Source organism: Copadichromis virginalis, linkage group LG15 (assembly GCF_057382275.1).
Source record: "Copadichromis virginalis isolate Kocher_CV1m ecotype Utaka linkage group LG15, C_Virginalis_male_GT1.1, whole genome shotgun sequence".
NCBI classification, from domain to species: Eukaryota; Metazoa; Chordata; class Actinopteri; order Cichliformes; family Cichlidae; genus Copadichromis; species Copadichromis virginalis.
The window spans coordinates 35,024,225-35,051,922 of NC_140632.1; the positions used below are offsets into that span (position 1 = coordinate 35,024,225).

The following is a 27,698-nucleotide window of genomic DNA, read 5'->3' on the forward strand; positions in this document are numbered from 1 at the left end:
GCAACGGTATTCCAGGATAAATGACTGCTTCATATTAAACCCCGCTCATACGCTCAGGCAGGGACTGTCAATAGCAGTGAGGAACCAGGGGAGCTGGACGTTAGCTCCATGGTACAACAGGTTGCTGCTTTCCTGCAGTCCAAAGGGATTGATCTGGACTGTGACAACATCGACGCATGCCACCCTGTGCCCAGAATAAACACCAGCAACAAACCAGCTATTATCTTAAGTGTAAATAAGAAGCACGAGAATGCACTGCTGGGACAAGGGAGAAAATTAAAAGCATATAAAGTATTTATCAATGAACATCTAACCAAAGAGCCAAGCAAGCATTGTACCTTAAGAAACTGGGAAAAATTCAAAGTACTTGGATGACAAACTGTAAAATCAAACTAAAAGGATCACTGGAGGAAGCTAAACTGCTGGTCATCAAAAATATGGTAGATCTCAAAAAATATACAAAACTAAACAAGGTAACAACTATACACTCACTTATCACACACTGAAGGGAAAGGAAAAGCTATTTTATATTAATATGTGGAATGAAACCTGAATATATGAATCAATGAGTGATCCACCTGCTCCCCATCTTTGTTTGCTGATTAGGTGCTTTACCAGCCCGAGGATCTGCCTGCACAGAATCTTAGCTTGTCCTAGGCCTGTGCCTCTGGACAGACACTGGAGAGGCATATATAATGCATGAGTGTGTGTGTGTTTTCAGGTTGTACTGCAACAGTAGCTTTTTTGGTAAAATTAGTGTAAAAACAAAAAACATTGCACACCCTTGAATATTTAATTATCCTTTCTGGAAAAATGGATCAAATTATTCAATGGAGAGCCTGGAACATTACTGTAGGCCAGTATGAAGGAAGCTAACAGCTAACCAACACATTAATTAAAGTCAGAAAACTATTTGCTGTTATGGAACCTTAAATATTAATTTTAAATAATTTAATCAGCCTGGCTGATTATTTGGAAAGCTGCCAATCTTGTTGGCAATAGCACTTCTCAGAAGATCCCTGGGTTTGCAACACCACTAGCATGAGAAATAAAGAAATAGTGGACTAGTTGGGGGGGAAAAAAACAAAACAAACAAACTGACTTTTCTTTATGAATTCATTAATACTTTGCACACCCACAACAGAAAAAACTGAAGTATATTGGCTGAAACATTAATGTTCCTGTATGTGGGAGTGTACAAAATAATAATAAACAAACAAAAAAACAACAATAGTTCCTTTTTTAAAGCATGATTCACCTTTAATAAAGAATGCACATAAAGCTACACATGTGTACATTCCCCTTTGACTACAGCAATTTCCTGTATATTGCACTTTAATGATGTAATGTGCTGTTACTGGTACAGGTAAGAACAAGACAAAGACACACTAAGGCAGACAGTTGATAGTTTAAAAAATAATAATAAAAATTTAAAAAGAAAAGAAAAAAAATGAGGAGGCTTCTCACCATCACACGGCCAGTTCCTGGAAAAAACAAAACAAAACAAAAACAGGAAGTTTGTCTCTTTGCACACACACACAAAAAAACCTGGTATAATCTGAGATTATACACTCACACATTTGCTGAGAAATCTTAGAAAGACTGAGGAATTTACTGAGGTTAAACTTGGATATATACAAGCAAGAAAACCCTCAGGAAAAAGGGGTAAGGAACCATAACACTTCACTTTGCATGGCTCGATGAACCTTGGACCATCTGCCTGCAGCATAAGTCTCAATTAAATAATAACCTTAATACTTGATACATGATTTTAGCCTACAGTGACAATGACATCTAGCCATGGTTATTTAGAAGAACACGTGTGCGAATGAGGTGATAACTGGATCGGGAACAGACTGACAGATGCTCGTTCACCCTGCTACAAATGCAAAGTGAAGTAGTTCCTTGACAAATAAGATTTTTTTAGAGTTGATTCTTGTGCATTTCTGACTTTAACACTAAAAATAATCCTCATTCACCAATTCAACATCCATTTTTTAAACCTACAACAGCCTTCATAATATGCATTTGTAGATATAAAGTGCAAAACTAGTAAGAATAGGACGTGAATAACATGAGCATGTTTTCTGTATAAATTGTACTTTGAGGATTTGTGCAAAAATGTTGCTTGTCACATTTTAACAGACAATTACAGTCAGAAAATTTAAATGTCACTGTTGTTTAAGGACAAACCTTTTATGGTAAGCAAGCTGCTTTACATAAAGAGAGCAGCAACAGTGTCAACAGACACACATGCACACACATTAAGTATTGATGTAGCTGCCATAAGAGGTCCATACTGGTTTGTTATGTTGTCTGAGTCATTAGCAAGAACTGAAACAAATGAGGGCAGTAGTAGTTTGAAAAGGAGGGAAAAAAAGACTAACGTGGAATAACTAATAAAAATTCACAGTTTAAACACATACAATACTCGTTTGTGTGCCATCATTGATACGAGGTTTGCTGATTAGTAAATAGACTTTAAAACACTAACGGTTGTTAAATAATTACAACATAGCACAAAAAAATAAATTAAATAAAAAACCAATGTACAATCAAGCTATCCAACATTATAAAGGTTGAGTTTAAATGTTGTCACTGGAAAAATTGTAGCATACTCTAAATGATAATTATGTCTAGAGACATTTGTGCTGTGTGTAACTGAAGCCCTTGATCAATAAAACTTGGGGTAGTTAGTGCTACTATTACCGTTTACGCTTCGTTAAAGTATCCGCTCTTCTATTTTCCAAATGGTACAAATGTTTGAAAAAAAAATCCTTTTCAGTTTATGTATTAAACACATCTCAGACAACTACAAGTGTAATTTATAACTTTAGTTCATAAATTCAGAATAACTCAAAATAAAGACCCTTCATGTGGAATAAATATGAACGAACCCTCTGAAGCTACAGAGTAATACCCAAATAACAGTACTGTGGCTTTTTAGGTCAATTTCTTCATATGAACATATAAACACGCACACACACTCACGCACACAAAACGATCACACCTTGTGTTGACTCAACAGTCGGCAGAAAGAGCACATGGAATAAATCTTCACAGTCGTAGGTCTTCTGCTTAGCGCTGTGTGATATTTTGTGGAAGTATAATTGGTGTGCAAGCAATCCCAGCAAAGGATTCTGGAAAATGCAAATCCCTCTCCCACTCATCTGTCTCTGTGTTGTACACCTGAACGATACTTGTGACATTGTTCAGGTGCCAGTTGTAACCTCCGACGATGTAAATCTTCCCGTCTAGAAGGCAGCAGCCCGCTTCAGACTGGCCGGCCCTCATAGGACTGGCTGTGGTCCACTGGTCGTTCTCTGGGATGTAATACTCGACTGCTAGCACATCAAAACAACGGTCAACATGGTCCATGCGGCCGCCCAGGGCGTATACCCGATCCCTGGTGCTGATCATGGTGTGCAGCACTCTGGGTTCATTCATGGGAGCTCTGAAGTCCCATTGGTCTGTCGCCGGATCGTAGCAGTGAAGAGTTTTCTTGTCATCCAATGAGACGCCGTATCCTCCTGAGATATACAGCTTCTCTTGACAGGAAGTCCCCGCATGACCCCAAATCCGGCGTTTTAATGGTTCCACATATGACCACTCATTCTTCTTTGGGCAGTAACACTCTACAGATGACAGGCTGCCAGATCGATTGCGCCCTCCAGTGGCGTACAGCAGTCCATTCAGCACATTTAGCTGAAACTGGATACGAGCCTCCTGCATGAGTGGAATGCGCAGCCATTGGTTCAGATGTGGATCGTAGCGGAAACAGCTGTCCACCGCCCCCTCGCCACTACGATACTGTAAGTGCTGTCCGCCGACGACGTAGACAAAGTTGTCTAGTACGGCAACACAAGCATGGCTGCACCCCGTCTCCATCTCCGTAAGCTCTTTGAACTGACGGGATGCGACATCTGGAAGATAGTACACCTTTGTGGTGACTGTGCGATCGTTGTCGGTGTAGGGCGTCCCACCAAAGGTGATGAGTGACATGACGTCAGAGCGAATGAGTGTCCGTGAGGACTGCATTTCATGCTGTCGGAAGGGAAGGATCTGGTAATTGAAGGCCTCGAGGAGATACTGGCGACACTGAACATCCTCCACCATGATGTCCACTCTCTGAATGCTGTCCACCAACTCTGAAGAGCGCATGAGGGGGAACCGCACGTGGCAGAGGACGCTGCTGGCTTGAGCCCGGCGAGACTCGTCGTACTGGAGCCACCTGATGGCGGCGTGGAAGAGGTCGATCTCACTGCAGTTCTTCAGTTTGTTGCTTTGAAGGAAGAAGGTGAGGCGCTCCATGGGAATGTGCAGGAAATCATCCTCCTCTGCAATCTGGAGGAAGTGGCAAAAGGTGAAGGCATCCACCGACTCCTTCAAGGAGGACAAGCTGAACGTGGTGGCCATCTGGCCGATGTGCAGGCAGGTCTCAACGCTCATCGCTGACTTGAGGAACTCCTCGCAGAGCTCCACGACAGGAACCATTTGGAGGAAGACAGCAGCTCCGAGGACATCCTGAATGCAGTCCAAGTCTAAAGTGACTTCTGCACTGTAGGCAAAGTCGATGATGTGTTTCAGCCCACGGGCAGACAAACCCTTCAGCTCAATGGTATCTTGGTTCGACTCCCTCATGCCTCCCGTGAACATAGCTCTGAAACACAAGGACGTGTAAGTAAACTACGTGATATTTTACGGTCCCTTGGAATTCAAAACTGCATACATTTACTTTACTGTTGAATGGCAATGGAGTCAGAGTCATTGCTCTACGTAAAATAAAATGAATAAATAAATTAAAAAAGGCCCTTTTTTTCTTGAGTTGTTCATTGTTTCAGGTCTGGTGCAGATGAACCAAAAACTAGTGTGCAAAGCAGTAAGCTTACCTTTTCCTGCATTTTTATGTTATTGTACAATTATCTAAATATTAAAATGTTTTAATATGTTTTAAAACTTTCTCAATTTCTGCTTCTCTAATATACGATATCGTTATATCATTTGGCAAATATGAATTCACTGACATACAGGAGACTGAGAATGTATTTTTACATTACCGAGATGTGTATTTAACTTTAAATGGATGTAACTGTTTTTTTTCCCTCCATTCCAGCTAAAAGCTTCCAGTTATGAATGCAAATTAGGCAGTGTGAAGTCTCATGCCTTAGACTAACCTGAAGTAATCACTACAGGCGGCCAGCACTGCTTTATGGACCTGGAAGCGCTCCTCGTTGATGGCCAGCACGACGTCAAGTAGCTGGCCCTGAGCCCGTAACACAGACAAGCCCTGAAGGAGGGTGGAACTGTGGCTCGGGGCTGAGAAAGTACAGCGAAGGGTGCTATTCTTGTTTGCCATACTGTAAAGAGAAAAAGGCCTCAAGTCACTCAAGTGATTGTTCCTTTTTTCACATCTCCCCTGATCTTAGTTTCTGTACTCAGCTTAATTTTTCAGTTACTAAAAGCTATTACCGCCTTTTCAAACATGCTGCATAGTCCAAGAGATCAATAAGTTGCGTCTGGTGAAAGCATTGCTGTGATGAAAATTTAATCTAATCTGCTAGAGTCGGCCAGGGAGAAATGCATTCTGTTCGGTGTCTTTGCATTAGCGAGAATGTGTCTGTACACTGGAGTCATGGTGAGGGGAAGAGATAGTGCTGTGCACTTTACTGCTAGACATAAAAAACTGAAATCTATCTGCCACAATTACAGTGGCTTACTGAGAGCAAGTAAGTATATCTGGTGGACACACCATCATAGGTACATGAAAAAGCATCACTTTGTCAGCACTCAAGGAAAAGGAAGTTCTCCCTGACATCACTGCAAACACATTTATTCAAAGTACATATATAACCTCAGACGAGCGACAAGCTTACATACGTTTTTGCTTGCACTTTTCCCCCCTGATATGCTTCATTTAACAAGATTCAAAAATGGCATCCAAGCACAGCAAGAAGGTTAAAAATGACCAAATGGGGCTAAATGGGAACGATAGGAGTTTTTCAAATCCAACAATTATCCTATATTAAGTCAAAAAATTAAAATTGAGTCAAAGACAAGTGATGAGGTTCAACCTGACAACCAGCTCAACAACCCCACCCCTCCATTAGAGTGGACACAATGATCCAGGCCTTCTCTTCCAACATCAGTGTTTTGTTCAGAAATCAGTTTTCTTGCCCTAATAGGAGAAATTATAATCACCCTGGTGTAAATAAAATCTGTTCAATCCTAAAAAAGTAATTGAGAACTGAGAACTGTGTGTATAAAAATAACCAGTCTTGCAATTTTCATACCCCAGTATTGATCTCGAATATCAAGTGATGCTGATACGATCAAAAAGATTCGTTCCTCTGACTCTCACCTTTATTTTGTCAAAAGCTAACAAATACAATGTAGCCCAAATAGACATTTTCTTGCTTTGGAGGTTGTATTAGCTCATCTCACAAGAGCCAACAAAATAATTTAGAGAATGCAAACGCTGCTGGTTGGTACTGGTAAAAAAATAAAACGGCAAAAAAGTGCAGGTCTGGAATAAACAGCTTAAAACAGTGCGAGGATCCCTGCAGTAGTTGTATGACTGATCCTGTGTATGTGCATGGGAAAATTAATTCCTGACAAATTTCCTATTTGTTTGTAGAAAAGCTCGAGTACCTGGGTATCTGCTGAGCAAATAATATTCATCTCTGTCTGTGCATGTCAAAATAAAAGGAAAACAAAGTGGAAACTGCGCACATGCGCGCACACAAAACAGGTGAAGGGAAGAAAACGGAGAGTCTTCTTTTATATATCTGGACTAACGTGGTTGTTTGCCCGCGTAAAATAATAAAAAATGCAAACGTGTTCCATTTAGCTTTGGCAGTGTTACTCTTAATACTTAATGATGGCGTGTCCTACGGTTATCACGTTGACGTAATTAAGTGCACCTGCATGTCTCCAGTGGGGAAACCTCCTCATTAAAATAAACGAAATGCTTACGGTCTGCATTATGTTTTTGTTTTGTTTTTTTAAATATCAGAATTTTTAAAAACATGCCTAATCTGATTTTGAAGAAGATATTTGAGCCATAACAAAACAGAAACAGACTTTCCGCGGATGTGCTCGCAGTTTTGTGGTGACATTTAAAGCAAACTAGCATCGCTTCAAAGTTGTGACCTATTTATTAGTCTATCATAAAAATTATTAATAAAACTGTTAAAATATAGCAGGTTGTGTTACGGTTGTCTAGCCTCCATTCTGAACTTCTTTTTTCTTTGCTGTATCGATAAAAAGGAGCAGGTAGTCTTGGTGCCTGGAGGCCCGGACACCGCCTCGGTGTTTCCTTGATTTACGCCGCGGCGCTTCGAACCGTTCTGACGGACTCGGATCGAGCTCGAGTCCCGGAGCCGTGGGAACTCCCATCAGGGAAACACCGGACACCCAAGACAACACCGTGGACTCCCCACGCCCTCACCCACCTGTTCTGCGTATCTTTTGGAGCAAATTCCCCACCATCTGACTCCGCCATCTTCTAGCACATAGCAACACGCATAGGGCATTTTCAGCAGAGTTAACAGGATGCCAATGGCACGACTGGCCCGGTCATGGCTTCACAAGTCTGAATAAAGTCGATTGTTCCAGGATGGATGGTAAACAGCTGCCTGTCTGTAGTCCTGTGCCGAACACGGTGGTGACCTCACCTACCGGCTGCTTGCTGTACCTCCTTCCTTTGTGCCGACCACTAGAGGGCGCCACAGTCACGTGCACAGGTGTTTCAGTTGAGATGTCCCGTGTGAAGCATTGATCCTATAGGAGACAAAACTAGATTGTAACAGTAAATATCCATAAAATGTGTCTGTCATTCTATTCATACGGTAGGCCTGTATTAAAGTAGCACTTCTTGGTTGCCAGTTAAGTCTATATGTGTAAAATGTTGCGAATATTAAAAAAAAGTATCAATTGCAAAGCCTGTATGTAAACAATACAATAGTATATGAGCTGGGGCCTCCTTTATCAGATTTTTCTGTGCAGTAAATGTGATAGGACTGGAATGCAGAGAGACCAGTTCTGCACACAGACTGTGCTAATATGCAGAGAATGTGGTTTGACATTGTTGAGTTGAAATGAATGAGGCTTTCCAGTGAAAAAGTCTAGCTCATTAAAATGATGTCAAAGCAAAAGACTGTAACTTGTCTAAGACCATATGAAACTAATTCAAGTCATTTTTATTTATATAGCGCCAAATCACACCACAAGGCACTTTATATGATAAGGTAAAGACCCTACAATAATACAGAGAAAACCTGAACTTTCAGAAAGCAAGGCAGCAGTGGGAAAGAAAAACTCCCTTTCAACAGGAAGAAACATCCAGCGTAACCAGGCTCAGAACATCTTTGCTCATGCAGTCATCAGAGTTTGAGTCTGTGTGTGTGTGAATGTTAGACAAGGTGCTTAAACACTTTTTTCTATCTAAAATTCAAATGTGTTCTCTGGAGTGACGAATCACAATTCACCATCTGACAATCCGATGGATGAGTCTGGGTTTGGCAAGGAGAACTGTACCAAGTGTAAAGTTTGGTGGAGGGGGGGATTATGGTGTACAGTTGTCTTTCACGAGGTGGGCTCAGCTCCTTAGTTCCAGTGAGAAGAACTCTTAATACTTCAGCATACCAAGACATTTTTACACCAAGCTTGTGGGAACAGTTTGGGCATGGCCCCTTCTGGATTAGAACATGACTGTGCACGAGCGCACAAAGCAAGGTCCATAAAGATGTAGAAGAACTCAATTGGCCTGCACAGAGTCCTGACCTCAACCTGAGAGAACGCAGCCTGGTCATCCAGCATCAGTCTGACCTCACAAATGTGTTTCTGGAAGAATGGTCCAAAAATTCCCATAAATACTCCTAAACCTTGTGGAAAACCTTCCCAGAAGAGCTGAAGATGTTATATCTGCAAAGGTTGGGCTAACATCATATTAAACCCTATAGACTAACAATGGCATGTCACTCAAGTCCATATGTGTGTGAAAGCAGAGGAGTGAATGCTTGTGTGCACAAGAACAAGTGCAGAGGTATTGGATGCCTGACGTCACCAAAGCAAAAACTGACTGAACCTGCAACATCAAATGTAAGAATAGTTGTGTTGATAAAAACTGAAACTTCAGTTAAACTATGAGCATGACTGTACTTTATTTATACATACACTATGGTATCCTGTGATAGTATTTTAACCACAGGCATTGCTTATCAGATGGCTTTTTTTCTTACCACAGAGATTAAAATCTTCTGCTCTGACCAGACGATTTTAATCTCTGTGGTAAGAAATGAACACACAACAGAACAGAGTGATCATCTTGCTTCTTTTATTCTTAAAATCTGAAGTAGGAAAATCCTTTCTTCTTCCAGTTCTGGGAATGCAAATTGCAGCAGGGTGGGAAACGCAAGTAGGTTGTCATCACTTTTTGAGAATTAAACAGGACACGCTCTACTCTGAACAATGTAACTTTCGATCTGAATGCCACAGAAGTCTCTTTAGTAATGAGTAATGTGGTTTTTGATGAGCTGCCTTTTTTAAGGTCACTGGGTTTTCTTTTTTGCGACCACTTCCTATCATACCATTACCTCTCAACAGGCTCACATTTGTACTGCTCAGCGATCATAAACACAGCTTCTCTGTCTTTCCTGTTACATTACACTGGCCAACATGAGTTGTTTTTGTTTTATTTTCTTGTCATTGCAAAAACATACTGCAAAAAGTGAATTAACTTTTGCTTTGAATAATAATAATACAAATCTGCTTTCTTTCACAGCAAGTGTATGATGGATAATTAAAGTCAGCACTTAAAGCAAATTGCAACTGACTGAATTATCCTTTGGTAGCTTGTGTCTGACAGTTTCACGTTGTTGCCTCAAGATAACGGCAATGAACTAAAACCACTGAGGCAAATTTGCTTTTTAGAAAGTTTGAAAAAGTCAAACAAGTATTAACAAAGATTTCTTTATTCCACAAATAAAAACAAACAAACATTTATTGACACTGTAAAGTGATAAAGTATGAGAATGTTTAACCCTCCTTCTTTCATGTACTGGCCTCCTTACAGTGGGGGGCACTAATTATTTGATCCCTTGCTGAATTTGCACATGTCGTCCCTTACAAAGAAAATAATTAAAGTCTCTCATTTCTATGGAAGTTTCATTTTAGTGTAGAAAGGTGAAAAAAAAACACATTACATGAACGTTATAAATTCATTTGTACGTCATTGAGTGAAGTAAGTATTTGATACTGTGACGGAGGTGTGGTCCCTGGCTTAGCTGCAGGGGAGGAGTGGTGCAGTGAGCTCAACGGGGCGGTGCTGGGGAGGCAGGTGAGAGCACAGCTGGTGGCTTTTGGACTGATGACAGTCTTTTTCCCTTTTTAGTGAGGTGGAAGACCAGAGAGGAGGGTTGGAAAAGCTGAGACCAGTGCTGACCAGACTGTGGGTTGTTGCATAAAACCCTAAATAAACTTGTGAGCATAACCAGTGTGTGTGGAGTGCATTCTACAGATACCCTATAACCTAGCCGGAATTCTGACTCCCATGGATTGATTAATTGATTAAATGACAGTAAATCAATCAAGTACAGATACTCCTGATCTCAACTCACTATGTGTATAAACCACACCCAAAGAGCCTTCAGAGGACGTCAGAGACAAGTGTGGGAAATCGAGGAAATAAAATATAAAATGACCATCAATCACCCTTGATCTGGATCCGTGGGGTGAGGATGATCAGGAGAAAGGTGACGAATTGGCCCAAAACTACACAGGAAGAGCTTATTAACCATCAATGCACTACACCACAATGGATTGAAATCTTACAATGCCTGCAAGTTCCCCCTTCTTAAGAAGGCACATGTACATGCCTGTTTTAAAGTTAATATCTGTGAACATCTAAATGATTCAGAGGAGGCCTGGCAGAAAGTGCAGTGCTCACATGAAACTAAAGAGAAATGCTGAGTATGACTCAAATATCACCATCCCGACAGTGAAGCACGGAGGCTGAAACATTATGCTTTGGTGCTGTTTTTCTGCTAAGGGTGCAGGACGGCTTCAGGTCATTAAGGGACCAATGGGCAGGGCCATATACCATAAAATCTTGGATGAGGACCTCCTTCCCTCTGACAAAACACTGAAGATTGGTCATGGATGGGTCTTCCAGCATGGCACCGACCCAAAACATACTGCCAGAGAAGTGGCTAAAGAAGGAGCATATTAAGGTCAGGAAGTGTCCTAGCCGGTCTCCAGACCTGAGTGGAAGGAGCTGAGGCGTCTGTGCCAAGAGGCAGCAAAAAGACCTAAAGCATTTAGAGAGTGTCCATAAAGAGGAGTGGGCCAAAACCTTTCCTGGGATGTGTCTAAACCTAAGAAAAGTTTTAGCGCTGTGCTTCCCAACAAGGGTTTCTTCACTAAGTACTAAGTTATGATTAAATACCTATTTCACTCAGTTGCATACAAAATGAAAGTACCATAAAAATGTCTTTGCAAAGTAAGCAAACTTAAACATTCACAGTGGATCAAATAATCATTTCCCCTACTGTATGTCAATGAACAAACAAGATAGTCTGTTAATGTCAAATTAAAAAAAACAGCAAAATACTTTTGCTGATTAATATATTATTGCTAAGATCCTTCATTCGGTCAGCAAGTGCTTAGGTTCTTTTGTGCTGTGATGCTGAAAAGTCTTTAGTTAAATCCATTTAAGGTAATTCTGTCTTCATGTCAAACACCAAGCCGTTCTTGTATATCAGCATGGCAAGCTCATTGTCCACTTGCTCAAGGTCCGTAATTTCCCCTTTGGAATTCCTCTGCTCCTCATCTGTAGAGCCGGGGCTCGAACAGTCGTCGCTGCATTCTTCCAAGGTACTCCTGTCGTGGTCTACGTCCTCATCAGTCCCATCGTCCCACTCGTCCCTGAGAACGCGGACATCTTCTGCTTCCTCTGAGACAGACTTTCCCTCTGGATAAAGTTTGAGCAGCGTCAGCTCATCGTGCACCTCCTCTTTCTTCTCTAGGATTTCCTGTTTTATCACATTATCAGAGAACAGATTTAGTAAGTATTTGTAATTACATGGGATAAAAGGTTTTATCAGTTGTAGATATGAAAATGTGGGTTAAAGCTCATTGAAAATATTCTGTGGTCAGACAAATTAAAATTTGAAACTCTTTTTGGAAAACATCGAAGCGGTGTCCTAAAAAAGGAGGGGGACCAGTGTGCACATCTGATAAAAGGACCATCAGTGTTGAAAGGTACGTACAGGTTTTATACATACACACCCTTTGTGTACTGTTTTCACTGACGCAATGAGTTGAGCTCATTTTTGTCTCAGTTGCTTATGTTTTGTCTTTTTCAATAGGGCACATGTCACATTCGGCAAAAAAAAATTGACAATGGTCAAAACAGTGGTCCACCCATCACTGGTCATGGTACTGTGGCTGCATACTTCTCTTGCACGCAGTCGACAGTTCTGCTTTTTGGTCAAATGAAAAGTCTGTGGTTCTGCCACATTGGCTTTCAATAGATCGGTCAGAGTATTTGCTGGAAAAATATTTGGCCAAAGCATCCAGTCATTTCAGCAATGCCCACTTAGCAACCACAGACATTCAACTTTCCATCATTTGCAGTTTTACTTCTTGTTACTGTTTCCCAGACATAGTGCTTTGAGTTCTGCCCTCATAGTTATGTTTTTGACCTAGATGATCTTTTTTCTCATGCGTTTTGAGAACTTTACATGCAGTTTACCAAACTCCACATGGATTGTCTCATGCCTTTTATTCAAGAATGGCCTCCGTCCCTATGATTTCAAACTTATTCCATTTAGCAGTTACAAAGGTCAGTGGGGAATCGATTTTATAGTCTAGATCTTGAGAGCATAATATCTCATCACAGTCAGGTCTGCAGTTTCCTGGACCTCTTTGCTTGTTCTTTGTTTAAACTTCAGTAAATTATATATACAGGTGCTTGCCTTTCCAATGTATGTGCAATGATTTTCTTGGCCTGAGAACACTGTGATCAATATTAACCTCCTAAGACCCAGACTCTTCCACGGCATGCATTTTTAATTTCTCTTTGATATTTGGGGTGATTGGGACCTGATGAATGTAAAAACAAAGAATTACCAGATTTATTTATTTTTTACCTATTTTTTGTTTCTAAGAAAAATGAGAGCCACATATGAGGATATTCGTTTAAAATTTCAATAGAACAGTAGCAGTATGATGTCCTCATAAGCGGATATCAGGCCCTTGAGACTTTTGGTCTAAATAACCCAAAATGTGATGTCCACATATGTGGATGCCGGGTCCTAGGAGGTTAAAGGCTAATTAAAGCAAACTGGATGCATCGAGCAACAATTTGGAGCAGACTTCAGAAACATGAAAAGTTCAGCCCGGCCTCACAAGAGAAAACAACAATAGCTTTTTAAGCAGGTCAAAACCTGCTGTGGTCATGTAAATGAGAACAGCTGCCTTCACAGTACCTGGGGTGGTTTGGACTAGTCATGCTGGTAACTGAGAAAACAGAAGAGGAACTTGTTGCACTTGAGAGAAATCTGCCTCAGGGCTTTCTGACAGAAAGTCCAACCAAACAGTAAAGAAAAAAGAAAACAATAAAAAATAGAAGTCAGTGAATGATGGTCCCATGGAGTGAAAGCCCCCAGACTAACAGACAGTCTATGCTAACTGGTAACACCAGTTACCAGTCTATGCTAACTGGTAACACCGTTGTTAATGGAAGCACGTGGGAAAAAATTAAACTCCAAATGCTACACTGTGTGCTTTGGTGTCATTTTGGTTTTTATCATGCATAAATTTGAGAATCTGAGAAGGAAAAGAGTTGAAACTGCAGTAAAAACTAAAAATAATGACACGTTCTGCAGAAAAACTTGGAAAGTTGCATCCTGTTTTCACTTCTTCTGTTTCTATTACAAAACTGAAGCGGGAACCATCGTTTTGGAGACTACAGCATGCAAAGCGTCCCATAAACGTGAGTATAAAATGGACCAACACATCAACCATAATGCATGGAACATTTTCGTGCATTGGTGTTGCACAGAGCTTTACAGACACCCATCTACATGTGCTGTGCAGTGGGGGGTAAGTGTGCTTGTCTTTGTGCTTTTGCTGTTACATTTGCTTCGCCTCTCCCATGAAGAGCACAGAAGTATTAACTGATATATTTCTTTGCCGAGTACTGAAAACAATGAAAGCTCTCCAGTGCTTCGAGTGCTGCGGGAGAGTAGAAAAGCACTATATAAAAATCAGTCCATATCCTTCTTCTCATCTTCTTCTTATCTTTTTAAATTTCTAATTTTTTTCCATGCTTGTTGTGAAATCAAAATTTCTTTCCTGTTCAAGCCCAGCTTTAAGCTAGTTTGCATTGCACCTACATGTAGTTGGGCTACACGCTTTTGGCTTTTGAGGGTTGCATGCAAGCATGCCTGCTTTGGTTACTTTGGTCTTTCACTGTGTAGCCAAAGTCCTGTGCATGATGGACACACTGTAGGACTGTAAGTCCTGCACAAGGCTCACCATGAGTTCAGTACTATTATACTTTTACAACTCCACTTGACCGAAGGGCCCCTGCACTGTATTTTAATGTCTACATGGACAGAGTCTCATGCTCACCATCTGATGATGATACCTGCATCAAGTGGACCTTCACAAGTGTGTAAATTTGGAAACCATTCATCCATTTTCTTCACTGCAGCAGACTGTCACAGCATTCAGTTCACTGCAGACGCTGCAGAAATCTATCTACCAGTGTCCCCTCTCCCCTCATGAACAATACCACAAGATACTTAAATTTCTCCCCTTGTGGCAGAAACTCATTCCTAACCCAGAGTGGACCCTTTTCCAGCTGCAGCGGCTTAGCCAAGGAGTGTCACTGTGAATTCTCATCCCAGTTGCTTCACACTCAGCCTCAAACAATCCCAGTGTGAGTGAGAGGACATACCTGATTAAACCATAACAAACCACATCATCTGCAAAGAGCAGAGAAGATATCCCGAGACCACCAAAACAAACACCCTTAACCTCCCCATAAACAGAATCAGTGACATCTGGAGATGCAGACCGACCTCTCACAGTGATTATACAGGGACTGATACCCCATACTCCGACGGACCTCAAAGTGCGCAGTTGAATGCCTTCTCATTAAGATTGCAGGACAAACTCTCACACACACTCAAATATCCCTGAGAGGATGATATTTCAGTAATCAGGGATCAAAAAAGCCAAGCTCTCCACCTCCAATCCACAGAACCACCAAAACACCAACCAATTAGCAAAACTGTTTAAACCCCCAAATTTCTTTGACTATAACTACCTAAATAACCACACTGGGAACGAACATCAAATCCTTAACAGCTGCAAATCCAAGCAATGGCCTTTTACCTGAGTCTTTGATTGATGGGGGATGAAATCTGTAATAACAGGCTTTGGCACAGGAGGAAAAATCTTGACTTTGATCCTAAAGATGAAAAAAAACAGATAAACAAGAACTTCATGAGAAACTTTTACTTTCTTAGACAATTAAGAGACACGTCTGATGATCAGAAGTTACATTGACAGTGGCTGCTGACCATGTTTCACTTGTCTTTCACAAGTACTAAACAAACATACTGTATGCATATTGTAGTCTGCAGGTTTGTTTTTAAAATGGGAAAAAAAGTTTACTTACTTCTTCAAGACAACGGTGCACGTTGTTGAGAATAAAAAGAAGACAAACAGCAAGCCGAAACTCAACCACACTAATACGGGGAGGAGAGGAGAAAATTAGTAATTCTGCTAGACCATATCTGAGTTTTACAAAAAAATTAGCTCCAAGGTTTGAACTAATATAATGAGTTCATTCTTTGAAATATAAAGTTTGAACTCAACTTTATACCACAGCTCTGTGAAAAACTGTTTCACTTTATTACTTCTTGAGATATTCATGTTCAAGCGTGGAGCGTGAATATCTTGAAGGTAGCAATGACAATTTTTCAAAAACTATATATTGAAACGTATTTGATAAATGAAGCTAAAATCTCACAGCAATCATTACATATGGTAAGTTTGTACCATAAAATATTTATGCAAATCAAAGCTGGTTAGAGTTCCTAAGGAAAAAACCTTGCTAACATATATTAGCTTTACTAAAAACAAATTATTTTAACGTGAGAGTTCGCTCTGATACCATTCATTGGTTTTCCTGGCTTGGTGTTGATGATTGCTGTGGCTTCAGGCCCTTCTCCCACTTGTGTCACCCCAGCTAGGGTGATGTTATATTTGCTTCCAGCTTTCAAGTTTTCCAGGTGGTATCTAGTCTCTGAAGCTGGTATGTTGTCGCACGCTAACAGCCCCCCCCCCAAAAAAAAAGCAGGGAAAAAAAAGACAAACAATTTCGTTATTACAGTTTGGAAATTTATGTTTCTCAATGTCAGTTAGTGTTTCCTTTTGCAGAACTTAGAAGCAGTTAGAGTTCAAAGAAGTGATTTTCACACCTTCGGGCTCATCCTGTGAACTGATTTTTACCCAGCACAGGCGGTAATGTGTCAGGAAGCCTTGCTGGTACGCAAGAGGAATCGCTTTCCAGGACAGGTCAGCAGAAATGTCTGTTTCGTCAAATGTGGCGACCTCCTGAGGTTCCTTCAGTGGTACTAAAATTTAAAAAAAGAATTAAAATAATAATCCTTTTGCAGAAGGAAACAAAATGTATTGTGCTCAGTGATTTTGATTTGCACTCGATGAGTGTGTGGTGCACGTCGTTTTTTTTGTTCAGCTTAATGTTAACTGCCTAGAGAACTGGTCTAAACTTGGATTCAGTAATATATCGTAATTAGCATGTTAGCTTCTCACTTTAGCAAATCTTGGGAACTAAATTTTACGCATGCTAACTGGCCCACAACTCACAATTAATATGTACTTGAGCAGGTAAAGGGCACTACGGTACTTAAAGTAGCAGAACCTAGTCCAGACCAACTGAAACACCCACAGATCACAACACTGGCCCCACAGGTTGGTGCATCATTACATTTTATTACCTAATCGCCCATCAGACCACATGACCTTTACTTCAATCTTTCTGCTGCAAACTAAAGCACTGTCTCACTAATAAGTGGTTTTCTTAAGATTGCACAGCTGTTTAGTACACCTCCCTTTACCCCATTTACACTGTGTGTTAATGTTCTTACTTTCACTGCTAATCTTAGCCTTGTGTTCTACTGTTGATTGTTTATGATTTAAAGTGATATCTGATCACAGTCATCACGATAGTTTACCTTTGCTAGCTAAAACATATTAATCATTGCAGTAATTATTCTACTGAAAGGCTTTTACCTATTTGCTTAATTAAATCAGTCAATTCAATACTTAAGTGATGCTGTTGTTCAAACTGACCAAGGTCTGTATCTGCTGCCGTAATTATGATGGCTAGGAGCTGAGAGCTTGCTGAAGGTTGCAAAATTTGAGAAGAGTCCAACTTTTCAATTTTGCAATGTGAACACAAAACAATCAAAAGCCCCCTCCCTCTAAATACCTTTTCTACCCACAGCGATATAGAAAATGTATTATTATTAGTGATAATTCCTGGCGATGATGGGTGATTCCCTTTGCTTTTGAACTACGTGTCTCTGTTCTTCTTTAATCCCTAGTGTGAATAAAAATGTATCTTCCCCTCTGTTTTTGAGTACTGCACCTTGAAAGAGTTTACAGCCCAAACAACACCTGAATTCTCTACAAACGTGAGATCTTAGAAAGCCTCACTATCTGGGGCATCTCTGACGAAATGCTATATGCATGGTTTGTTGGCATTGCAGCTGAAGGTGCAGCTGCCTTGACAGGCTGATAGAGAAGAGCAGCCATTGAGTCTTTCACTGCATCAACCAGAATAATTAAAAACATTCATGTCACTGTCAAACACATTACGGAGTTGAGATATTTTTACATAGTCATTGACTCTCAGTCTCCAAAAGTTTGCAGATTATCTCAGTAAAGTGAGCGGGGTCATCTCCCTGCCTATCCTGAGGTTTGTGGGTAATCTTTTAGTTTGCAGTCTGTCTTCAAAGAAGACTGAATCTACTGCAGCACAATATTTATTCATGCTTTTATGCTGAGAGCTTTTTGTGCTGTTGCATTTGATGCATGACTTCATTATTTCATATTAAATACTGAGATTAAATAGCAAATAGCGTTAAGATTGAAAAAAAAAAAGGATTTAATTGTGGTATTAATGTTGTGTTTGAATAAATCACCGACGCCTGAAGAGGTCATTTTGAGCTGGAGAATGACGGGCGTATTCATTTAATGAAAACGTTTTATCATTCTTACAAGTCGTGCCCATCTAACGGCCACCTGGGGGCTTTCTGTGTGCCGTTTGCATGCTCACACTGTGTGGGTACTTAGGCGTGCGTTAGGTTAACGAGTGTGTAATCGGTGCAAACTGATTGTCTGTTTCTTGGTCCAGCGATATACTGGCGACCTGAGTAGGGTGTACCCTGCGCCCAGCCCTAACAACCCTCAACTGGCTAAGAAAATAAACTGATGGATGAATGAATGGAAAAATATTGCAATATTTTTGCTGTTCACTGATGTTTAAGGTCGGACATGTGTAGCTGAAAACAAGCTGTGTTTTTCACAAATCCTGCCGTGACTGAGTAATTTTATTCATGAATCCCCCTTTCAGCAGTCATCTTTGAATATTTTTTTCTTTCTGAGATGTTTATCTTTTTGTCAGTATTGGTTTGACCATTTTATCTCACCACATGACAGAGAAATATCACACAGTAAAAAATGTGCCAGCCGGCCTCGCTCTCCCCTTTAGTTAATCTATACGTGCATGCATGTGCTCTTTAATGTGGTTGACTTGTTGCAGTCCTCCTAGCTGGTAGGGAAAGTCTGTAGAAACCTTGCACATGTATGCTTTCATGAAAGCACTTACCACCTTCTTTTTGATAAAAGAAGCACATTTTAACTGTCTGTGGTCTCCCATGTTGACATCTGTGTTCAAAGTAGAGGTAACGGATGTAGTCCTTCAGGTCTGTAACAGAAACACAAAGGCTGCTTTGGTCTACGGTGTTTTTAATGCCATCATTTTGAAAACAAGGTGGCATAAACATAAGATGAATGAGAGTAAAATCTTAATCGTTTCATGAACAAAGGGAACAAACTTAAACATACTTAATAGACAACTTACTCTTTCTTACTTCTTTTTTCTTCTTTTTACCCATCTTTCCTGTTAAGGTTATCACATTTTTTGGCACTGGACTTGCATCTTGAAGCTCGTACCACTCAAGACAAGTTCTCCTGTTTATTTCTTTATCTGCCAAAGTTTTGTTGCAAGCTGCCAGAGAGAAATTCAGCTTTGTGGTCTACTTGAACATAAATATACACAATATTGATATCTATGCATTTTACACGCCTACCTTCTAAATCTGATGCAGGTTCAGCTGGTACTTGCAGGATTGCCGGAGGAGACACGCTCACATCATTTTTGGCAATAACAGAGATGTTGGCAGCCGAGTACGACACAAATGTGTAAATAGTATGGTCGTTGTGATATACGGTCTTGGTGCAAATACACTGCGAAGAATTCGATGTCACATTTCTCACTGCTGCTCCTACTGGCATTGGCTGAAGAACAAGATGGCGCTTTGTTGAGACAAATGCAGCTTGACCGACTAGACAAGAAAATACTGTATTCAACTGTTTCAACACTGTCCAGGGAGTAGTGGATGAAAATGAAAATGTAAAAAAAAAAGTGGTAGAAACTGATGGATGAAGTGCCGTTTACAGCCAAGTATTTTCACAAATTCAGTTCCATCCACCGCTCCTGCTCTTTTTGGGGCGATCGTGGCTCAAGAGTTGGGAGTTCGCCTTGTAATCGGAAGGTTGCCGGTTCGAGCCCCGGCTTGGACAGCTTTGGTCATTGTGTCCTTAGGCGAGACACTTCACCCGTTGCCTACTGGTGGTGCCAGTGTCCGGCAGCCTCGCCTCTGTCAGTGCACCCCAGGGTGGTTACAATGTAGCTTGCCATCACATGTGTGTGAATGGGTGAATGACTGGGCGTGTAAAGCGCTTTGGGGTCCATAGGGACTAGTAAAGCGTTATATAAATACAGACCATTTATCGTGAGTTGACTTACCATCCACGTTAGTGTCACCTTTCGAGTGCCATTGAAATGTGTTATTGTCATGGTAACATTAGGCTCATGTACAAGTTCTGTAATGAAAACAAAAAAGACTTTTTTGAGATGCATGAATTTACCATCCTATAAGAAGAATGCTAGAGTGGACTGAACAGGGCAGAAGTTACTTGGCATCATTGCTCTGTTTTATGACACAATTTTAAAAAAGAAAGCTATGAGACAGATGGCCTCACATTCCTGACTACAGTACGTTGGTATACACGGAAGTTTATGGTTGACTCAATGAGTGCAAGACGGCAAGGCCCTGTGGTTTCTGAACAAGCCCAAATCATCGCCCTCCCACCGCCGTGCTCGACAGTTGATGTGTTGTTTTTGGTTTTCACCATATGTGTTGCTGTGCATTAGAGGCAAACATCTGTGCCATGCTGTCTGTACTTCTGGTACTCCAGAAGTCTTGTGGTTTGTGATGCAACTTTCAAAACCCAAGTTGTGCTGCCCTGTTTTTTTTGAACCTGTAGAAGATGCTTACTGTAGCTGCCTCCACCAGTGTATGAATGCGAGAGTGAATGAATAGTGGCATTGTAAAGCGCTTTGGGTGCCTTGAAAAGCGCTATATAAATCCAATCTATTATTATTATTATTATTATTATTATTATTATTACTCCTGGTAGCACTTCAAAACAAGCCATACTTGTCTAGTCTTTTTCTACTTGTACTGTCATGGACTTTAACATTTAATATGCTGACTGAGGGCTATGTTTTTTGACGATTTCTGGGACGTTCACTGGGAAGACTGTGGCAAACACTGGCTGTTGATCTGAGATTACATTTACCAACTTTTGTTTTTTTAGACCTGTTAAGGTCAGAATGATTATTTTTATATCCTGAAACCATCAATTTGAAAGAGGATGTAGTTTTTTTTTCTCCATGCGATAAAAGGCAAACATTTCAATTGCATCCTGTGCAGCATCATTAAATTGTAGTGTAAATATGCATTTCATTCACATTGAGATTCACATTTTCTTTTAAAATCATCACTTCGGTTGTGTATATAACACTAGCTCACCTGCAGGAACCACAACCTGAGACCAGGCACTCCACAGTGGTTTCTTGACCATAGTGGATCGGTGTCTGATCTGAACCTGGTACGCTGAACTCTTCCGAAGGTTTACAACAAAGACCTGGTCTGTTCAGATTGAAGAAAAAGAGAGTTTAGCTCATTCAACTAAGTTTCACTTGGCTAAATGTTGTCCAGAAATACTTGTCGCTGTGCTCATAAATGCATTACTTTGTCCTTAAACAGATGACTGTCTCTGTGGGGGATTTTTAGGGTCTAGGAGGGCTTCACACACACACTAACAGGTGTTACAAAGGTAAACAAATGCCTCACTTGCAATCTTCAGACATTTTAACTCCTATAAGACATATTTGTACTCACGCTGATCTTTATTGTTGTTAATGGTGGTACTTATTATTCTCTGTAACAGCAAATGAAATTAGGTTAAATAATGATTTGTTTAAAAAAGGCCAAAAATTTACATCTGGTGACAAAACACTGACTCACTTTTCCCCACGGTTCTGTGGGGTGCTCGTCTCGTCTGAACCAAACTTCTGCTACAGCTGGATACTTCTCTGTAGCTATCCAGCTCAAGCTGAGGTTGTTTTTCAACCAGGATGCTGAAATATTTTGTGGTGCTTCATATTTTACTGTTGAATGAAAGCGAAACTTTGCTTAATACACATTTCAACTGCAAAGCAAGATTAAAATGTGGGCTGTGTCAGTTTGGTGAATCAAAATGGATAATCGTGTAATTAAAAAAAGGGTGTCCATTACCTATGTCCTGGAGTATGACAGACGTCTTTGGTGATTTGCATGTGGAGTTTCCTATGTGAGCTTCCACCCAAATCATAACGCTGCGCGACTGAATGAGTTGTTCCTCAACAACATTATGGAAAGTTTCCTTAATGTTCCCAAATTTTGTCTCACTACATAGAAAAACATAAAAGCATTACTGCCCCGGGAGCAGCGGAGAAAGAAACACTTAAACTCAGCATTAAACTCGTGAGTACATTAACCCTTTCTCGTCCAGTTTCACTCGTTTGTTTTCCATTGTCTGTTTTCATAGCTTCTTATTTTAGAAAGTACACCTCTTTACATTCTTGCTTGAACTTAAATGATATGATTGACACCTGTATCACCTGTATCTCTCAGGTAAATATGACTTTAATAGTCAGTTCATTGAGGTTTGCAGGCATGTTTATGCGCAGCTCTCTTAAGGTCCCTGAGGTTAGGTCATTGACTGGGTCATTGAAAACCCTTAACTCCCTTCAGTCATTCTGTTGGAGATCTGCTGCTGTGCTTGAGATCATTGTCCTGTCGCATGACACAGTTCAGCCAGGCTTTAGCTGTCAGACAGATGGCCTCACATTTGACCAGAGATGGGCAGTTACAAGTAATGCGTTACTGTAATCTGATTACTTTTTTCAAGAAACAAGTAAGTAAGGGATTACTATTGCAAAAAATTAATTCGATTACTGTTACTTTCCTGTAAGCACACTGCATTACTAAAATGTGATTTTGTTTGTGAGAGTGTCTCATGACACTGACGTACGAGTGTGCGACATCTGTGGTAGATTAACAATGGATAATATGGAGTGCGCGAGAGAGAACGACCATGCGCCGTTTAAAACTTGGAAGTATGACGTGACTTTGAGTTTGATTCTGTAAAAAGTGACAAAAACATTAGCGTCTGCTGTACACTCTGCATGGGAAGAAAACTCCTTCCCATGCAGCATAAAAACCCTAACTTCAAATCTGAACAAGCACCTAGCACGCTGTCATTGGAATGTGAAATTCCCAGAGAAACCCCCGGTATTCTGGGAATCCATCCTACCTCAAAAACCATCCTACTGGTTGTTTCTGTGCGTGTGCTGCGCATGCGCACAATACAAAATTAAGTGGCAAGCCGTCTTATCTTTGTGAGTATGAGCTACAAGTATACTTGGAGGGGTGAAATTAAGTGCCAAACCGTCTCGCCTTTATGAATATGAGCTAGAAGCATACTCTGATTGGTAGTTAATTTATGTGGCAAACCGTCCTACATACTTAAATTTTTGCTGGAATTATTGTGTGACAGCAGAAATGTGCATATACTATGTACGGTAGGACGGTTTGCCAAAGTAAGATGTTTTGTCAGAAAACCGGATCCCTCCACTGACACGACTGCTGCAGCACCAAATGTCCACCGGCCCCACTCCTGCTAAAACAGGTGAAAATAGATTTAGGAGTGACATGACTCAGTGCCCATGACTTTTTGATTTTATTTAATTTTTGCTGTGTTTTACTTGCATCTTTACTTGTAAACACAAAAAATGATTTTATTTTATATGATGGAATATGCAGAAAATAGGTTTAAATGTTAAAGAATTTATTCAAGTCAAAGACTGTTGCATATCATTTAATTTTTGCTTGATTCAATGTGCATAAAGTTAAAAGATTAAAACTAATAAAACGAGTTCTAAAAAGAGACTTTTTCATTTGATTCAATTTTATATGATGGATTATGCAGAAAAAATAGAATTGGGCTTAAGTGTCTATTGCTTTATTGTGTATTCAGGTTGTGTATCATGTTGTTTAAAAGTAATTAAGTAATAAAGTAACTAATTACTTTTAAAAATAAGTAATCAGTGAAGTAATAGGATTACTTTCTTGGAGAAGTAATCAGTAATTGGTAACTAATTACTATTTTCACATAACTTGACCAACACTGCACTTGACTCTAGGATACTTTGGTAAACCGAGGAGTTTGTGGTCAATTGCCAGGTGTCCAGGCCCTATGGCTGCAAAACAAGTGCAAGTCATCATCAGTCCTGCACTGGGCTCTACAGCTCGTTTAGTTTTCAGGTGGCACATTATGACCAAACAACTCTACTTTGGTGTGGTCTGTCCAAAGAACATGGTCACAGAAGTCTTGTGGTTTGTTGCAGCTTTGAAAGCCTAAGCTTTGCTGAACCTGGTACGCTAAACCCTTCCGAAGAGCCACAACAATGACCTGGTCTGTTCAAAATGAAAGAGTGTTTAGTACGTGGCTAAATATTGTGTGTTCATTACTGTGTAAAGTATCTCTGATCATCAGACATTTTTTGTTGCTGTGCTCATTAATGCGTTATTTTGTTCTTAAACAGTTGACTAGGTCTCGACAGTCTCTGTGGGGGATTTTTAGGGTCATGGACAGCTTTAAACAGGTGGTACACATAAGTTATAAGCTTCCATAAGTAAATGCCTCACTTGCAATCATCTTCACACATTTTAACTTCTAGTTTCAGAACAAATGATAATTTAGCTCACCTGGTGACCTGGTCACCCTGGTGACCCTTCCAAACAAGCGACACCTGCATACATTTCTAACGCGGGACAACTTGTGTGCAGTTTCTCAAAGCATTGCATGGACTGACCTTGGAGGGAATTTGTTGGGACGTTCACGCCTAAAAGACTAGTGTGTATCAATACCACTAGATCACCAAAATGCTGAAATGTTGGATTTTGCAGAGGTGCTCGCACATGCTAATGATCAGTTAATCGAGGGCATTTATTATAGGGTACTAGCTACCCTCTTATTTCCAATGGAAGCAGAAAGTATTTGGTATTTAACAGGACTGTGAAAAACCTTCTCTTTCACATGACAGTATCCCCTCTCTATGCTAATCCTGAAATCTGGTATTCTTCCAGTTTCAAAGCCATTCATCAGGTTTTTCTCTTTTTCATAACTCTGATCATGAAAAGACTTAATCGGTCATGTAGGCTCTCCTTCCATTTTAGTAGAAGTAACTGTTCTTGAAGATCTATCAATATGTAGTTTGGCAGTGCAGTTTCACTCATGATGACAGAACAATGCAGACACACAAAATTTCCTATGTTGCAAAAGTGCTTTTGTGCATTTTTTTTCTAATCTGAGGCGTAAAATAAAAGTTGCATAATACTTCTATTCCTCTCACATCCGCACACTTGCTTGTTCTGAGGTGAATGCAAATGGGAGCGCAAACTGTGCTACTAACGTTAAACGTCTCAGCTGCCAGCAGTGCACACCTCTTTGTTTTTTTGGTTGCAAGAGTGAAGGCATGAGTCTCCCAGGGTAACTGTTTTTCATTGTTGCTGTTGCAGTTTGCGCATGATGCACAGAAGCCAAGCAATGCACTGCAAGTATTTAAGTCACTAATAAAGTGTCAATGGAAAATTGTACTTAAGTAGTCAGTATAAGCTTTTAATGATATAAGTTTACATGTGATAGAATACTGCATGATGACCTTTTTATGACTTAGACTGTTGTCGACTACAAGACTTGTTTTGCTTTATAAATTCTTTCCCACAGCGATAATAGCTGAACAAGCAATTTCACTGGAGAGCTGGACACTTTTATCTGCGCTCCCTAACAAGAAGAGGGGCCGCGTCCTTCAGAATCACACACACATACACTTGCATACGCACATACTTTCCTCTGTCTATGAGCAGACGTATTCACTGTTGTATTATTTTTGTATATAAATAAAGACAAGTGCAAGAACAGAGCGCACATCACAGGGCCCCCACTCTGGTGTGAGCACTCTGTGACCACCCTTGCAAGTAAAAACTGCAGCGTGTGTCTTTCTACTCTCTGACTCTCAGCTGAAGACGTGTCTTTTAGAATAAATCTCTTGACATAAAGTAAAATGTAAAAACTGAATACAGGTGTTTCTAATGTTTGCATTCATGAAAACACCAGCTAACAGTGTGTAAACACAGGCTGTCAGACTTAAAATGACAGAATAAGTTTACTATATTTAAAATGCGCTCATCATAAAATAGAAGCTGAATCTGTGACCTTAAATTGTTTTCTCTGGGCTTCGCTGTTGTGGAAATAAAAAATGAAAAACAAAGAGGACATAGCACTGACATGACCTCATTTGCTTTATTTTGATTACATGTTATGAAAGCTGCCCTACATAGCTGACCTAAACTGTTTGAAGGAGTACAGCCTCTCAGATCATAAATTCATTTTGTTCCAGTGTCATGTGAAAATCTCACGATTTCTGGGCTGGCTGAAACCCTCACGGTTTCTCACATTCTAACATAACACCTCTGGCTTGCAGCACAGTCGCAGGTGTTGCAGAGTGGTATCAAGATCCCACCTATCCCCTGGCTTTCACTATGAAACATCAAACGACCCAACCAGTTGTTCACTGTAAGAAGCTGGATGTCCAGAAAGCAAATGTCAGAAATATACAAGATTGTGGCAACTGGGCTTCATGGGCCCATTTTTAAAAGAATGTCACACAAAGGTTTACAGTTTATGTGTAGAATCAAGTATTTTTCACAGACTGAACATCTTTATGGACACATCAGTAACAAAGAGCTGAAACTGAGCAATACTCACTTAAAGTAAAGCTCAAACGTCATGTCGCTTTGAGTCGTGTTCATGCTCCACTCGCACGTGTAAACAGTAGCTTCAGCTTTTCGTCTGAAGCACTGAGGACTCGAGGGAGCCTCGCATGCAAAACCTAAGAAGAAACATATTTGAAAATGATGTAAACTGATGTCATCGGGTGGACCTTTGATTTGTCTGGGTTATCTTTGCCACGTTACCCCAGAAACCACACATCACTTTAGAGAAAACAGCTTCAAATGTCCCATTTCAAGCTGGAATTTTCTTGTACTATTTACATTTTTTTTGAAATACACCTGTAAGTGAACACTTTCTTTCACTCTTCTCACTGTTTTGTTGTCCTACATCTAACGTCTAAATCATTATTTGTCACTTTACCTCACCTTTACAAGTGCAAAATTCACACTTATATTCTATTTGAATGAGTTAATTGGTCAAATACATTTTAAACCTAAAAGCCAACACTTCAGAAACGCTGCACACTGCGGATGTGAACTGCAAAGTGTGGAAACCACACACTGCTGATAAGATAACCAAAATTTTGTGGCTGATGTTTTTACTAAATTGTGCTATCACTTTCATGCATGTAATTAGCATTCTTGAAGGTGATTTGATATAATCAGAATGAAGTTAATCTCAAATCCAAAGCACAAAGCCACTTAAATGAAGGTAAACTTTTTAAGGTCATCAAAGAAGAAAGGTTTTCATAGTTGTATCTACCTTTGCTGAGAGTCGTGAGGAACATAAACATAACGTATCCATGTAGTGAGCTCCTGTTCTTAAAAAGTTCCATGAGGTATCGTGGAAAGTCTAGAAAGGTGATCGTTCTACAGTTTGCGAGAGTCCATGTAGATAACCTGCCTTCACTTGTATTTCTCCGAAATGTCACAGAATGTCTCGGCTTGTTTCACTTCATATGAAGAGCAACAAAACCACAAGCGTCAGGGGTGGGGGAAGGTTGTGCTCGTCACAATGGCAGTCATACACAAAATACTGTATACTGTATGACTCACTGAAATCATTTGTTGATTTTTACATTTTTTATTTTCCTGCCACCGTTTTCTGCTGTCTCCAGACTGCACATCAAAGAAAAACTAGTGGAAAGTCTAGAAACTAGAGCAACTGATTCACCACACCTACATTCA

General features: G+C 40.2%; 2 protein-coding genes across 3 annotated transcripts; both read right to left on the reverse strand.

The window, feature by feature from the left end:
- Positions 1-1,396: 1,396 nt before the first annotated feature.
- Positions 1,397-7,767, reverse strand: klhl26 (kelch-like family member 26). Of its 2 annotated transcripts, XM_085433121.1 has the most exons (3): positions 7,452-7,767; positions 5,175-5,357; positions 1,397-4,660 (listed from the first exon to the last, which is right to left on the reverse strand). In XM_085433121.1, exons 1-3 carry the CDS (start codon positions 7,499-7,501, stop codon positions 3,079-3,081), a joined length of 1,815 nt encoding a protein of 604 aa, XP_085289247.1. In that variant the 5' UTR covers positions 7,502-7,767; the 3' UTR covers positions 1,397-3,078. The 2 variants fall into 2 exon arrangements, with proteins under 2 accessions (XP_085289247.1, XP_085289248.1); XM_085433122.1 differs by lacking the exon at positions 5,175-5,357.
- Positions 7,768-9,953: 2,186 nt separating this feature from the next.
- Positions 9,954-27,409, reverse strand: il12rb1 (interleukin 12 receptor subunit beta 1). Its single transcript, XM_085433123.1, has 15 exons — positions 27,274-27,409; positions 26,545-26,668; positions 21,969-22,120; positions 21,699-21,841; positions 21,573-21,612; positions 21,201-21,320; positions 20,132-20,208; positions 19,413-19,620; positions 19,184-19,330; positions 18,929-19,027; positions 16,494-16,649; positions 16,187-16,342; positions 15,689-15,758; positions 15,403-15,478; positions 9,954-12,029 (listed from the first exon to the last, which is right to left on the reverse strand). The coding sequence occupies exons 1-15, from the start codon at positions 27,344-27,346 to the stop codon at positions 11,709-11,711; spliced, it is 1,962 nt and encodes a 653-aa protein (XP_085289249.1). The 5' UTR covers positions 27,347-27,409; the 3' UTR covers positions 9,954-11,708.
- Positions 27,410-27,698: the final 289 nt, after the last annotated feature.